This window comes from Vanessa cardui, chromosome 22 (assembly GCF_905220365.1).
Source record: "Vanessa cardui chromosome 22, ilVanCard2.1, whole genome shotgun sequence".
NCBI classification, from domain to species: Eukaryota; Metazoa; Arthropoda; class Insecta; order Lepidoptera; family Nymphalidae; genus Vanessa; species Vanessa cardui.
Window position 1 is genome coordinate 4,809,279 of NC_061144.1, and position 14,849 is coordinate 4,824,127.

A 14,849-nucleotide genomic window follows, 5' to 3' on the forward strand; every position below is an offset into this window, starting at 1 on the left:
TCTCGTGCTCAGCGGTGAAGGAAAACATCGTGAGGAAACCTGCATGTGATAAATTTCTTAGAAATTCTGCCACATGTGCATTCCACCAACCCGCATTGGAACAGCGTGGTAGAATATGTTCCAAACCTTCTCCTCAAAGGGAAAGGAGGCCTTTAGCCCAGCAGTGGGAATTTACAGGTTGTTGTTGTTGTTGTTGGGAATTTACAGGCTGTTTTTGTTGTTGTTGTTTATAGGGACAGACAGCGGTAAGCGAGTTTGTTTTGCATTATGTAATAATTACTCCATTGAATATATTGCGATATGTAGTCCTGTTAAAAAAATGAGGAGATAATATAAATTATTCTTCATTATATTTATAATAAATAGTTATTTGAAGTCTCAAGCACCAGGTAGTCATCAATTAAAAACAAAATAATAAAAAAAGCATATTCTTTTATAAATAAAAAAAAAATAACAAAAATTGTATTATTTCATATTTTACAATAGAAATTAATATAAATGTAACACATAACAACTATGTAAATAATAAGAAAACAAACAAAGTGGTCTCAAATTATTATAACGCTATTGTTCAATTCATATAGTATCTGAAAGGATAAAAGAGGCTACAATTGTTATTAATATATATGGAAAACAAAAAGATAAACATCCATTCGTCATACTCTTCGCATATCTAGTAGCTATATATTCTTTGTCCCGGGGATTTTCTGCATGCATTCCTTTTAATATAAAACGTGTATTTGATACCGGTATTATCATTCTAACTTCAAGCGCTGTAACGTTCGTAGCAACATTACACAATAAGCAAGATGTTTGCGAAAATCTTTCTACTGACCGTTCTTCTCGTCGGAGTCAGCTGCCGGCATTTATCATTGCCGAATAGACCAGCAAGCTACGTTGAGGACAACACGGATTTATTCAGAGACGATGTAGAAGATTTATACTCGGAACATGAGTTTGAATCAGTACGACCAGTGTACGTTAATTCGAGAATACGTCGTCAGGCACATGGTGTTATGAACACCAATCCTGATGGTACTGCCAATATAATGGCAAAGTTACCTCTGGCTGGTAATGATAAAAATGTTTTGAGCGCTATCGGTGGTCTAGACGCTGTCAAGTCTGGTGGCAGCTTTGGTGCTGCATCTGGTGGTGTTGCTTTAGATAATGTGTAAGTTGAATTTTTAATGTATAGTTTTATTGACTACCTCAATTTCAAAATGTTTGTGTCAAGATTCGTGCACTATAATAATCCCACCAGTATAAGTTATTGGGTTTCTACGTCAAGAAGTTTTCAGTCAGGGTCTGGAAACTGAGAGTTCTCTTTTTTGTATTTTGGTTTGGGTTGACCAAAGAGCTTTTATTTTTATTCCTTTTTTTTAGTAACGGACATGGCCTGAGTCTTACTGGCAAGCATATTCCTGACTTCGGAAACCAGCTCACGGCAGCAGGGAAGGTGAATCTCTTACATAACGACCACAACGACTTAAACGCTAACGCATTCGCCACAAGAAACTTCCCGAAGAATCCTGTTATACCAAACTTCAATACAGTTGGCGCCGGTGTTGATTACACCTTCAAGTAAGTTTAATGATTTATTTGACATAAACGTAATAAGAGAGAAAGTTACTTGAATACAATATTAAACAGAAGTAATTATAATTGATTAATTAAAAAAAAATCTGACAAGGCTATTTGACAATGTGAAAAATAAAGTGTCAATTATTGTATTCAGTATATATTATGAGTTAAATATGGTTATTTATTAACGAAAGTTGAAAATAATACTTGATTTATTCAAAAATCCATTAATAAAAATTCATTTTTTTAAACGTTTGTCATGTGACACAAAACGCTCTTGATTGGCCGGGCTTATTATGAAGTCACTTGCTTGTTAAGCTTGCTTGCCTGGCATATATAACTCATAATAAACTACAGGCAAGTGACGTCACTGATTCCATTGCAGCGCCATATTGTCCAAGTAGCGTTTTCACGCACTATTTTAATATGGAATTTTTAATATGATATTTTTCGGCAAATATGTACCAGTTACGACTACTTTTACTGGGTTCCTTGACCTCTATTAAATAATATAAAATGGATTTTAAAAACCAGTCAAATAGCCTATTGCCTATAATATTGATAAACAAAATTAACGATATTTTTTTATTACAGCAATAAGCTTGGTGCATCCCTTAGTGCAGCACACACCGATCTCCTGAAACGCACTGACTATTCAGCAATGGCGAACGTCAACTTATTCAGAAACCCCACCTCCACTTTGGACTTCAACGCCGGTGCTACTAAGTCTATATCACCATACATCCCCAACCGATCATGGCAACCGGCCTTTGGATTGACCTTCTCTAAATATTTTTAACTCTTCCATTGTTAAACTTTAAATTATTATGAAATTACCAAAGAAATTGATCTGAAATTATTGTGTATTACTAAAGATATGTTGATAATAAGATCTTGTCATGAAATGTTCTGTAAACTGAAATAATTTTAAAATCTTGCCATTATAGATTAAGTCGTAAATTAAGTATTATGTGACTAATTAAACAAAGATTGGATTGTATTATTTGGTTTTACTTATGTTTACGATACCTTTTTATTACAGTAATTAACGTAAATTTAACGCCAATAAATTTCAGTAACAACAATAAAACGAATCTTGCTTAAATAATGTAATGTTATACACGAGGGTAGAAATACAAATCGGGTAAATCGTAAATTAACTTTTTAAATTATTTTCATTTTAGCCTTTTTTAAGTTAAGCGCGTTGTGATTAATTTTTAATTATGATTTGTTTTGATAATATTAAAATCTATTCAAACAGTAATAACATGATATAAATTAGTGTAAAAATAAACTAGCCGAGATGCACAGTTAGATTAACATGTAAATCCACCAATGCGGGTTGCATTGGAAAAGCGTGAGAATATGCTCCAAATCTAATCCTCAAAGGGAGATTCATTAGCCCAGCAGTGGGACAATTATTATAAGAATTAACTCATATTCTTAGTTAGGACGTAAGTAAATTTTTTTTTTCATTTAAATTTTCTTGTATGTGAGTTGTTATAAAAATCAATATTCTATTCGTAAATGTTGTAAGACTTTTTTTTTCTTTCTATAAAACGTAAACATTTTAGTGTCGTTCATTTTTGTGGCAACTTAAAGATAATGATCGCGCCGTAGGGCTTCAAGTTTAATGGGTGACGAAGAGTTTGATGACAATTTTATTTTAACGAAGCACTGTTTTTGTGTTAAAGCTATGTATTTACTTTATTTTATTTCATACTAGTCACCCGCGGCTTCGCATGTGTTTTGAAGCGTTGGTTGTCATGTGTTAGGTAAAAAGAGCCTATGTCCTTTCTTGGAGCTCAAATTTGCTTCATACTAAATTTCATCAACTCAGTTCAGAGGTTTGGTCGTGAAAGACAGACAAACAAAGTTACTTTCACATTTATAATATTAATATTTCATATAAACATTCTTTACAAATCTCAAGTAGCACTGCACTGACGATATATTGTGTAGAAATATTAAAACAATTACAAATGTCACCGAAATCACGATCATGAAATGTCAGGAATTGACATCAAAATGATTTCGGTTTTCGGATGTGAGTGAGCCAGAGTACAAGCACAAACAACATCCTAATTCCCTTAAATTGTTGGTGCATTGGCGATATAAGAAATAGTTAATATATATCAGGTAGCCTATTTGTTCGTCCATCGACATCATGAAAAAATGTTGTGTATGTAATTTTTCTGCGCGTATGTTTACAAACCGCTTTATGCAGGAGCGCATAATGGAAGGAGCAACGTAATGGAATAACGTCCAAGCCTACTATACAGACAGATCCTTCCTTACAAAAGGATGTTTAGTAACTTATTTTTATCATTTTTTTTTTAACAATTTTGCTCATATTATTATACAGACATTTTTTTCTAATTTGATAGATTTTCGACTTCTCGCCAAGTAAATAATTTTAATGATGCAGTTTGATACATCAACAAAATCAGCTCAGAGAGAGAGAATGACTTTTATTCCTTGTAAATATAATCTGTATTGGTATATTAGGATTTCTTGAATGTGAGTCAATTACGAATAGTAAAAAATGGTAATATTACCGTAACCGATTGCAATCGCGGTGTTGTTGAACCCATAACTGTTTTGTAATGACGTCACTAACTACCAACATTATAAAAGATATTGGTCAGTTAGAGCACGGTTTGCGTCGAACGTGACCTTGGGATAAAAACCCAAGGTCACGAACCAAGTGCTTACGATGTTTGAGATCTTTCGGAATGCGAGCAGGCACGCACGTGACCAATTGCTTTATGCTGTCGGATTTCTGGCGATCATATCAACATCAGATCATAATTTCCGTTTAGAAATTGATAGACTTTTTTTTTAATTTGTATCTGCACATTGTTGTCCACGCTGTTGCTCTGAATATGAAATCAATCATTGATGTTTTTATTCAGAGTGAGAAAGAGGGATATACGTGTTTTATTAAAACTCTCTCACTAAGTAAGAAAGTGTTTAATATTAAGGCCACTTCTTTAGAAAAAATAATTCTAAAATAATATGTTTGCATTTCTTTCTATCACTTACGTTCCTATACTTCAGGCATTATCTATTTCACTCATCCAATATTTATTAAGGATTTGAGACGTTAGTTTTTTTTTTCTTTGGTAACTTTATAGTTGTCAAAATAATTAAAAAAATAAAGGAAGAACGCTAAAGGGCTCCTCTCCTTAGTTGAGAAGGAGGCTACTCCAAAATGAATTTCCAATGCGATTTAATGGATACACTTTAGTATATTTTCATGAGACTCATCACATGGATTTCAAAACGAATTAAAGACACAAATTAAGTAAATGAATATTCTGTGATGCTCCATGATCGAACTCACAATCTTAGCTTTAGCGTCATGGTTAAGCCACTGAGCCTTCATATCATTTTAATATATTGAATACGATTAAATGTACTTAGACTGATTAAACAACTCGAAAAAAAAAACAAGATATACAGCGAAATCTCAACGGATTTTATTTTATAAAACGGGCCAAGAGTAAGCAGACAGTGATAGTTAAGTGCTTAATGTATCCGAAGAGGCCGTCGTGCGCCGGGAAATTGAAATTGCTTAACGGGGATTTCCACTGTTGCGATACTTTTGTAGTTCATTTCACGTACAACCTGCACTACCTGAGCTGAGATGGCACAGTAGTTAGAACGCGTGCATCTTAACCGATGATTGCGGTTCAAACCCAAGCAAGCACCACTGTATATATGTGCTTAATTTGTGTTTATAATTCATCTCGTGCCCGGCGGTGAAGGAAAACATCGTGAGGAAATGTGCATGTGTTTAATTTCATCGAAATTCTGCCACATGTGCACCCGCATTGGAACAGTGTGTTGGAATATGTTCCAAACCCTCTCTCTCTTAATAGAAAAGGAGGCCTTATCTCGGTAGTGAGAAATTTACAGGCTGTTACTTTACATTACTTTTTTACTAAATGCAATACTATGTTACCTTAACAAAAGTTATAGAATGCTTTATACAAGTGAGCTCTTATAAACGCTTTTAAATCGTTGTATAAGAAGACTGTGTAAAATAATATGAAGTCAATTATTTCACGTCAATAGTTTTCATTTAAAGTATAATTGCGAAGCGAAGTTATTGTATCTTAAGTTCTTATTCGAAACACGTTTAATTTTATTAGTTTTATGTATACTTTATAGACAATTTTCTCAGCCAATTATTAAATTAAAAAAGCCAACTATTTTTGGCACACATATAGCACTTTTGATCGGCTTAGCTCGCGTTTTTGGGTGTTGGTTGTCAATAGTCAATTTTGTACCAAATTTCATCGAATTCGCTTCACCGGTTTGGTCGTGAAAGAGCGACACACACATAGACAGACAGAGTTGCTTTCACATTATAATATTAATATAGATATAGATTTACGTTAAACAATGTTTTATAACACCCCTATGTATGGATATAAGGGTCTTTAAATAATTAAATAACAACAAAGTCTTTTTCATATAAATAGATTCGTTATATAAAATATTATTTGGATGTAATTGTGTGTAGTTTATTATTATATTATGATATTAGTATACTTAAATTGTAGTTATTATCTCCTCTTTCTATCTGCACTTACCTGTTCTCGTCTTAAGCTCCTATCACCAAAGGTTGTCTGTGAGAAATCGCTATAAGAGATAAGACCACCTTTGCGCACCATTTGTTGTTTTTTTTTTTGTTTCTTTATTACCATTAACTGTCGTGTAATGTGTAGTGCAATAAAGTATTTTAAATAAATAAAAAAAAAGTTTGAATTATCATAAATCGTTTCAATGAAAACGTCCCTTAACCAAAGTCTACTTTATGAGAGTTATTCAGTTTTAATATTTTGCCTGTGAAATAAGCTCTAATGGCGAACGTTTATGATAAAGGCTTTCATTAGGCTATGTCGTGCGTTATAAAGTGTTTTCTCTTCATAATGAGTATCTAAAATTCAAATTGCTTGTTTGAAATAACATACAAAGATATACTGGTATGTTTTTTTATGTTTTAAACGTTTACTGGGTTTTTGAAGTTAGGTAAAGCCGAAAGGACGCGAGCGGAATTAGGAAACTTTATTATATTAAATAAAAATGTATCCTGTAATTATTATTTAAGATTTCGTTCAATTCCAAAAACTTTGTGCGTACTTCTGTATATGCGAAGGTCATTAACCCAAAGAATGAACAAAAAATATTTTTTGTATTTTCATTCAAGATTTTATATAGAACCTTATTCTAATCTTCACAATACTGCTTTTATAATCTGCGTAACTTTCGTAAAAATGTGTAAAGTTTTTCCTTAGTATAGATTATATGGGTTCAAACATCGTTCATGCGATAAGATCGAAACTTGGTCGAGCTTATTTTAAATCGGAGTAAAGGTTTATAGTATTTCAATACATACCGATCATAAGTTAGTACATTAAAATGTTGAATATAACCATATCAATGGCCAAAATAAATAAAAAATCAACGTTCCAAGATCTCAGTCTGATCACAAGTTATATTTTGAGTAACAGGAAAAATATTTAGTTATATGAAGACTAAAATATATATTTTTTTTATTCGTAAATTTGATTTCATGTATAATTAAATTGTGATAATATTTATCTGTTTTAATTTGATAGAGGAATTCCCCTTATACGAAGAAAATGGTAGTTGAACATTAACAAAACGTGGTCACCTCTGTATATGGGAATTAAGTAGGCCAAGACTTCGTACATTTGAAATGCAATATACTATAATTTGATTATTTATTTGAAACAATATAATGGCTTATTATAACAGTGTGATTAGTTTAGTAGGCGCTTAGTTACATAGTTCTGTCTCTATCTTTCGAATATCAAATGAATGATGTCAGAAAGAGAAATTATTATTAAAAACTAAGTAACATTTTTTTTTATAAGTCAAACAAGACAACAACAGCAACAAACAATAACATCCTGTAAATTTCCCACCGTCGGGCTAAAGTCTCCCTTTGAGGAGAAGGTCTGGAACATATGTCACCACGCTGTTCCAACGCGAGTGGTTGGAATACACATGTGACAGAATTTCTTTTAAATTAGACACATGCCGGTTTCCTCACGATGTTTTTTTTTTTCACCGCTGAGCACGAGATGACACAAGTCAACAAAAACATTTTTTTTTTTGGGTTTGTTATTAAATTGATATTTTCTGATTTTCTACAAGTAAAAGTAATCACAGGCACAATTTATAACAAATAAAGTTTGCTTTTGTACATTTTACAATGAAAAATAAATATTTTAAGATTTTGACAGAATTCTTAAGGAACAACGAATTTAACACACCAGTAACGGGGTTAGAAGGGGTTTACGCGTATGAAATGGGGAGCGGCGGGTAGTCTCAACAGTATGTGCATGAGCATTACCGAGAAATGACGTCATTCGTGTTGCGCGAAGTCCAAAATGGCTTCCAAAAAGTGTGAAAATAACATACGTTATTTTTGTTATATTTGTGGCGAATTCATTAAAGTAAGGTTTAAAAAAATTAGTTTTTCGTCAAATATAAGACTTTGTGAAGCTTATAAAGCTTATTTTTATCTACCTATTCGAAGTCAAGATAAAATATGGTCACCTAAACTCCCGTGTGGTAACTGCAAAACACATTAGAGAGTTAATAATAACTTTCAAGTATACTAATTGCAAAAAAATTACGATATGTAATGAACAACGTGTGTATCAACATATATATTTATATATGTGTGTGATATTTTTTCCAGGTTGGTATTGAGGAGATAAAAAATCTATGAAGTTCGCAGAACCAAGAATATGGAGAGAGCCCACTAATCACATAAATGATTGCTAGTTGTGTGTAGTTGATCAACGCAAGCGTCGGGCTGGCAAAAATGCCAAGAAAATTCAGTACCCAGAACTACCATCAACAACCGCTCCAGTACCCCACAGAGAACATTTTCCTGTGCCTTTTCGTCTAAAACCAAAGGAACAGCTGCCGCTAAATGATAAAATTAATGATAAATCATCTTCTGAATCTTCTGAACTGTACCTAAAATTAAAGCAGAAATAGTTGTTTCCCGGCTTAAACAGTGAAATTTGCTCAAGAAGGATTGGTGACTACGCATGGAGCTCAATACGAGAAAGTTCCTACTTACATTGAAAAAAAAACCAAAAATTTTTTTTTTTAAATAGTTTCTGTTTTTTTATGTTTTTAGAGATTTACCTTTATTTTTCCTTGTAAATAAATATTATTAAAAAATAAATTAAAGTTCTTTTTCTTAATTCTTAATTTAACTGAATTAAAAAATTTCGAATTTCGAACAATTTTAAAATTCGTTCTAGTTGCCACAAAAGCAAACTTTATTAGATAAAATTATTTTTTCCTTGTTTGGTTTGACATAATTAAACAAAATCAGCACCTCAGAACTCAGACTCAAAAACCGTGTCGACTTGTGTGATATATTAAGATATTTACTACATATTTACATATTTAGCACATGAATATGGTGCTTGCTTGGGTTTGAACCCGCAATCATTGCTAATTTCTTTAAATTATAATTTAAAACAACAAGCCTGTAAGTACCAGGAGTGCATGAATTTACAGAAGTGGCGACTCGTGATTCAATACGTGAATTCAATGGAACAAAATCGATGCATTTAAATTAATCAATGTTTGATCACGAATCGGATTGTTTGTGTCGATGAATCATTTATGCTAATGATATAAATCAATCTCGTGTTGGCAAATATTGCGAATCTATCTAATATAATACATATCAACTAATTTTAAATGAGATTTCTTTTACAATATGTTTCTCACGTTTTAAGGTGTTAGTTGTCAAGTGTTAGAATGAAAAAAGAATATAAGCCTATCCTTGAAGTTCAAGTTCATTTTCTCATCAAATTTCATCAAATTCCTTTCATTGGTTAGTTCGTGAAAGAGCAACAGACAGACAAACAGAGTACTTTCACATTTGACGACCTCCGTGGTCGAGTGGTGTGTACACCGGTTTTCATGGGTACGCAACTCCAGAGGTCCTGGGTTCGATTCCCGGATTACCGGCTGAGTCGATGTAGATTATCTTTAGTTTCTATGTTGTCTTGGGTCTGGGTGTTTGTAGTACCGTCGTTACTTCTGTTATTCCATAGCACAAGTGCTTTAGCTACTTACATTGGGATTAGAGTAATGTATGTTATGTTGTCTCCTATTCGCCTTAAGCGTTATTATTCATTCGTACGCAGTTAATATCAACCAAGCCCTACATTGCCACTAGCCTTAGGAAATCTAGTTACATTATCTTATGTTACGTTTTAAATCAAAACAAAACAATAATGAGTATTTCTATTTAGCGATACATAATATTATGCTGAGTAAGTGGTACCTACTCAGACGAGCTTACACAAAACCCAAGTTACATTGAATATGACATTGAATCAAATTTTCCTTTTGATTATTACTTATTACAAAGGAAGGGCACAGCTAACTCAGAAGAGTTCAAATAATAATAACCCAAAAAGCTTTCAAAAAATAAACAAAAGAACATCGTATCAAATTATATTTGCATAATGTAGTGTAAGCGTAAACAAAGTGTTTTTGTGTATAAGAAGTGTCCCTCAAAATTTATGATATTTCGATGTTGCTAAAAGGTGAAATTTCGAGGAATGCCAATGTATTTCGTAGAATTGAATGGAATTAGAGAGATCATGTTAGACAACCGTCACTACAAGCTCCTACAATTACCTGTAAAAATAACCTTAATGACAATTTATTTCTTTCACGTTATTATATATAAGCATTTTTCCCTGTTGAATCGCAATTCCGATCCTCTGGGAAAAAAACGAACCAGCCCTCCTGTCACCAGTTGAGGCAATGAGGCGAGGTGTTATACTTTTGATTAAGCTTTTTGTACCGCTACTCCAAGGGCCAAGCGTTTCTATAGCAAATAAAACATAAAAATAATGAAACATATTCAAATTGGAAATGCTGCTTTCTTGCCACCATTCCACGTTGTCAAGATTTATATAGTAACTAGTTTTAGTTCATATTTGTATATATTTAAACATTTAATATAAATTTATTGTTTTAAATATTTTTTTCTAAGTGAGTACACTCCATACATAATGTAACATACATAAGATAAACATACATACATAGGGGAAGATCCCTACCCTTCGTACGCGGGGCACATTCATACAGTCAAAATAACTTTTGAACGAAACAACGTGCGGTTATGCTTTTGTATGTGTGCGTGAGTCGCGGTACCAACCTTATGCCAACGAAATATCGCGCCATTTGCAGCGGTGAGAGTGAAGCGACAGGTACGAACGTGTTTTAGCGCTCGGTAAGTAATTTTTTGATAAATGTTTTTGTCTATTGTTACCGTAGCTAAAAAAAGTTTCCGTGTAAAGTAATCTATTAGTAACTTGTAAAATATACTTAAGATACGATTTCAATAGTTAATTCATGACGTTTTACTATTAATATCAAAAGAGGTAATATTTTGTTGTTATTTAGTTAGTGGGGTACTTTCGGACAGAACTAGATGGGGCACATTCGAACGCGTACGAATGTGCCAACTGGTAGATAGTGTGTTAGTCTGCTAATGTCTAATTTTTCATTAACTTTGTTCCGTGTTTTACTAATTAAAATATCTAAATCATCATACACATAGAGTATAAGATGATATAGGTATTTTAATACCTTGTTATTTTTTTACAGAAACATGGTGCGGACATATACACCAAAAAACGCAACTAGACAAGTTGTGGATGAGGAATCCATGCAGTCAGCAATACAGGATGTTGTGCAAGGGGTATTGTCATATAGAAAAGCCGCGAACAAGTACAATTTGAAATTGTCAACATTAGAAAGCCGAGTAAAAACATACAGAAAAAGAAATGATGCTGAAGGGTCAAGCAACCGTACATTTAACTCTAAATATACAAGTTTCCAAGTATTTTCTAGTGAAGAAGAAAAACTGCTAAATGATTATATAATCAAATGTTGTAAGATGCATTATGGACTTACGACGATTCAAACAAGAAAGCTTGCATACGAATATGCCAAATCTTTGAGCTTAAAATATCCAGCAAAGTGGGAAGATGATAAGATGGCTGGGAAAGAATGGATGTATGGTTTTCGCAGAAGAAACCCGGAAATTAGCTTACGCAAACCCGAAAACACAAGCGCTGCAAGATCTTTTGCGTTTAACAAAACTTCAGTTAGCGAGTTTTATACCAACTTGAAGACAGTGTTGGAGCGACATCCATTAACTGCTGACAGAATATTTAATTTCGACGAATCAGGCGTATCTACCGTTCTAGCTACTCCGAAAGTCTTGGCTCCAAAATGTCAAAAACAAGTCGGGCAAATTGTATCAGCTGAAAGAGGCGAGCTCGTAACTTTTGGTGGCATTATATCTGCCAGTGGAAATACCATTCCTCCACTTTTCGTGTTCCCACGCGTTCATTATAGAGATAATTTCCTCGAAGGGGCTCCCGAAGGAAGTCTCGGCGCTGCAAATAGAAGTGGGTGGATAAATAGCTTTATATTTGTATCTGTTTTAAAACATATCCAGAAGCATACACTCTGCACAAAAGATAACCCCATATTATTGTTGTGCGATAATCATGAAAGCCATGTTTCTCTCGAAGCCATCAACTACGCCAAAGAAAATGGTATAATTTACCTATCTTTTCCACCGCATACATCTCACCGCCTACAACCGCTCGATGTTGGAGTCTTTGCAGCATTTAAATCAAAGTTGAAAATTGCTTTCAACAATTGGCATACAATGAACCCAGGCAAAGCGTTGACCATTTACAATATTCCAAAGCTTGTGAAAATTGCGTATTTCGAATCATTCACTGCAAAAAATATAATAAGCGGGTTTAATAAACCCGGGATATGGCCTCTGAATGAATTGGCCTTTGGTGATGAAGATTTTGCTCCAACTGAGGTTTATGCATCCCGCAACATAGAAAATGTAACTTCTACTCAAAATATCGTTGAAGATTTGTCTGCACCTACTCCGCAGCCAGTTGTCTCTGATATCTGCCATCCTTCTACTTCAGGAACACAAGATTTCTTGGAGATTCCACCAGAATCTACAGAACAAACTATTAACTCTCCATTGATAACTGATGATGATGAACTACAAAGAAATAATTTAGATGCTAGTGAACCAGATGCTTTGAATATTTCACCAACCCGTCAAATTGTAGCTCCTTTGAAGACTGTTTTGACACCAGAGGCAATTCGACCCTATCCGACTGTTGTAAGAAGTAATAAAACAAACAAAGGACGACGGCCAGGAAAATCACGTATTTATACTGACACACCCGAAAAAAAGGCAATTGAAGATAAACACAATGAGAAAGAAATGAAAAAGCTAGAACAGGAAAGAAGGGCTAGGGCTAGAGAAATGAAACGTAGTTTAGTTGGCTTTAATTTAAAAACGAAGAACAAAAAAGTTAAAAACACAAAAAGTCAAGAATCAGATTCTGATGGATCTGATATAAGCTTTCAAGAGAGCTCAACTTCTGTCATAGATGAAGATGAAAACGAGCATGAAAATTTTGAAATTAATAATAGCCAATTGACAGTTGATGTAATACCAGAAAATATTAAAGACGGTTCGTTTGTTTTAGTGAAATTTCCTAAGAAGAAAAGTATTATTTACTATGTAGGAAAAGTTGTTAGTCACTACAGTAAGACTGAATTTAAAATATCTTATTTAAGAAAGAAGCCAGGCTATTCGTGGACATTCGTTTTTCCTAATGTTGAAGATATTCATACTGTTTATATAACAGATGTTGAAATGATTCTTCCTGAACCTAAGCCTCCAAAATTTTGTACTTCTAGAACATCAAAACTTTTCACTTTTTCAGTAAATTTTTCTAATTATATTGTTCAATAATTTTTCACTAACTACAACTTCTTGCAGTGCTAATCCGCACCAAATATTAAAAAATGTGATTTTAAATTTAAGATTAATTATTTAAGTGGAAAATGAAGCAATTTCATGTTGATTGTTACAGGAAAGTAATTTAACTGTCGTTAATTTTAAGAAAAGTCATTTAAGTTTTGTTTAACGAAAAAGACTATGTTATTTTTGTTGACTACCAGAAAAAGTATTTTATTTTTGTTTAATAGAAGTTAAATATTTATGTTTGTGTTTAATTTCAATACTAATTAAAGAATTTTGATTTTTAAGTGTCGTTTTAATCATACGTACGAAACTACCCCACAGCGTACGAAGGTACACCTAACACTGTATGTAGGTGCCCCGTTATTGGGGCAGATTCGTACATATTCCAGATTTAGTTTATATCATAATTATAGCCGAAACATCATATTAAATCACATGTATTTTTTTTATATGAATCTCAGATAGTTATACTATACATTTAAGCTGTCATGTGTTTGATTCATGGAAAAATAAAAAAATTAAAAAATAAAATGTGAAAACCGTACGAGAGGTCCCCACCTTCCCCTACTACAGGCACAAGGGACATAAAATCTTAGTTTTCAAGGTACATTGACGATGTAAGAAATAGTTAATATTTCTTACAAAGTCGTTGTCTATGGGTGATGGTGACCACTTATCATCAAGTGGTCCCATATGCTCGTCCGAGAACCTATACCATAAAAAAGGTTAAATGAAAATTTCTTATATAGTATTAGTGTTAAAATATAAGGCATATTTATAGCGAGAAATTGACAAAGACCAACGGCGACATCTTACGTGATTCTTGGGGCAAGGATGGGATTAAATAGTCCTTAAGTAAATCTTATAGTCACATTGAGTTTCAGACGCCTTTGAATGTTTACGGTTTTCTATTCATGGAAATATATTTAAATTGTATTAAATTTATTACAAGTGAATACTTGAATCAGTTAACTCTATTGCTGTTTTCAGGTTTGAATGGTGAAAGCCCAGTCCTACAACGAATTTATATTTTCCAATACTTCATCCATACTAATATTATAAATGCGATAGTAACTCTGTCTGTCTCGCTTTCAAAACTACTGGACTAATCCATCAGCCCATTTCCGTCCACTGCTGGACATAGGCCTCTTCAATTGCACGCCACTGATATCGTTCTTGGGCTACTCGCATCCAGCTTCTGCCAACCGTCTTGCGTAAGTCGTCACTCCACTGTGCCCGAGGACGTCCTACACTACGTTTGCCGAGACGCGGTCTCCACTCTAGAACACGTTTCCCCCAACGGTTATAGGTTCCGCAACAAATATGGCCAGCCCAGAGCCACTTCAGCTTACTAATCCGG

The 14,849-nt window shown here is 33.5% G+C and overlaps 2 protein-coding genes across 2 annotated transcripts; both read left to right on the forward strand.

Moving 5' to 3' along the window:
- Positions 1-750: 750 nt before the first annotated feature.
- Positions 751-2,581, forward strand: LOC124539308 (defense protein 3-like). The gene is made up of 3 exons (XM_047116665.1): positions 751-1,171; positions 1,384-1,581; positions 2,176-2,581. Exons 1-3 carry the CDS (start codon positions 810-812, stop codon positions 2,378-2,380), a joined length of 765 nt encoding a protein of 254 aa, XP_046972621.1. The 5' UTR covers positions 751-809; the 3' UTR covers positions 2,381-2,581.
- Positions 2,582-11,281: 8,700 nt separating this feature from the next.
- On the forward strand, positions 11,282-13,682 carry LOC124539186. Its single transcript, XM_047116485.1, has one exon. The coding sequence runs from the start codon at positions 11,282-11,284 to the stop codon at positions 13,475-13,477; it is 2,196 nt and encodes a 731-aa protein (XP_046972441.1). The 3' UTR covers positions 13,478-13,682.
- The last annotated feature ends 1,167 nt before the right edge of the window (positions 13,683-14,849 follow it).

Coding starts and splice junctions, on each gene's coding strand:
- LOC124539308 (XM_047116665.1), top strand. CDS start 810: ATGTTTGCGAAAATCTTTCTACTGACCGTTCTTCTCGTCGGAGTCAGC. Junction 1,172..1,383: donor GGTGTTGCTTTAGATAATGT/GTAAGTTGAATT, acceptor CCTTTTTTTTAG/TAACGGACATGGCCTGAGTC. Junction 1,582..2,175: donor GGTGTTGATTACACCTTCAA/GTAAGTTTAATG, acceptor TTTTTATTACAG/CAATAAGCTTGGTGCATCCC.
- LOC124539186 (XM_047116485.1), top strand. CDS start 11,282: ATGGTGCGGACATATACACCAAAAAACGCAACTAGACAAGTTGTGGAT.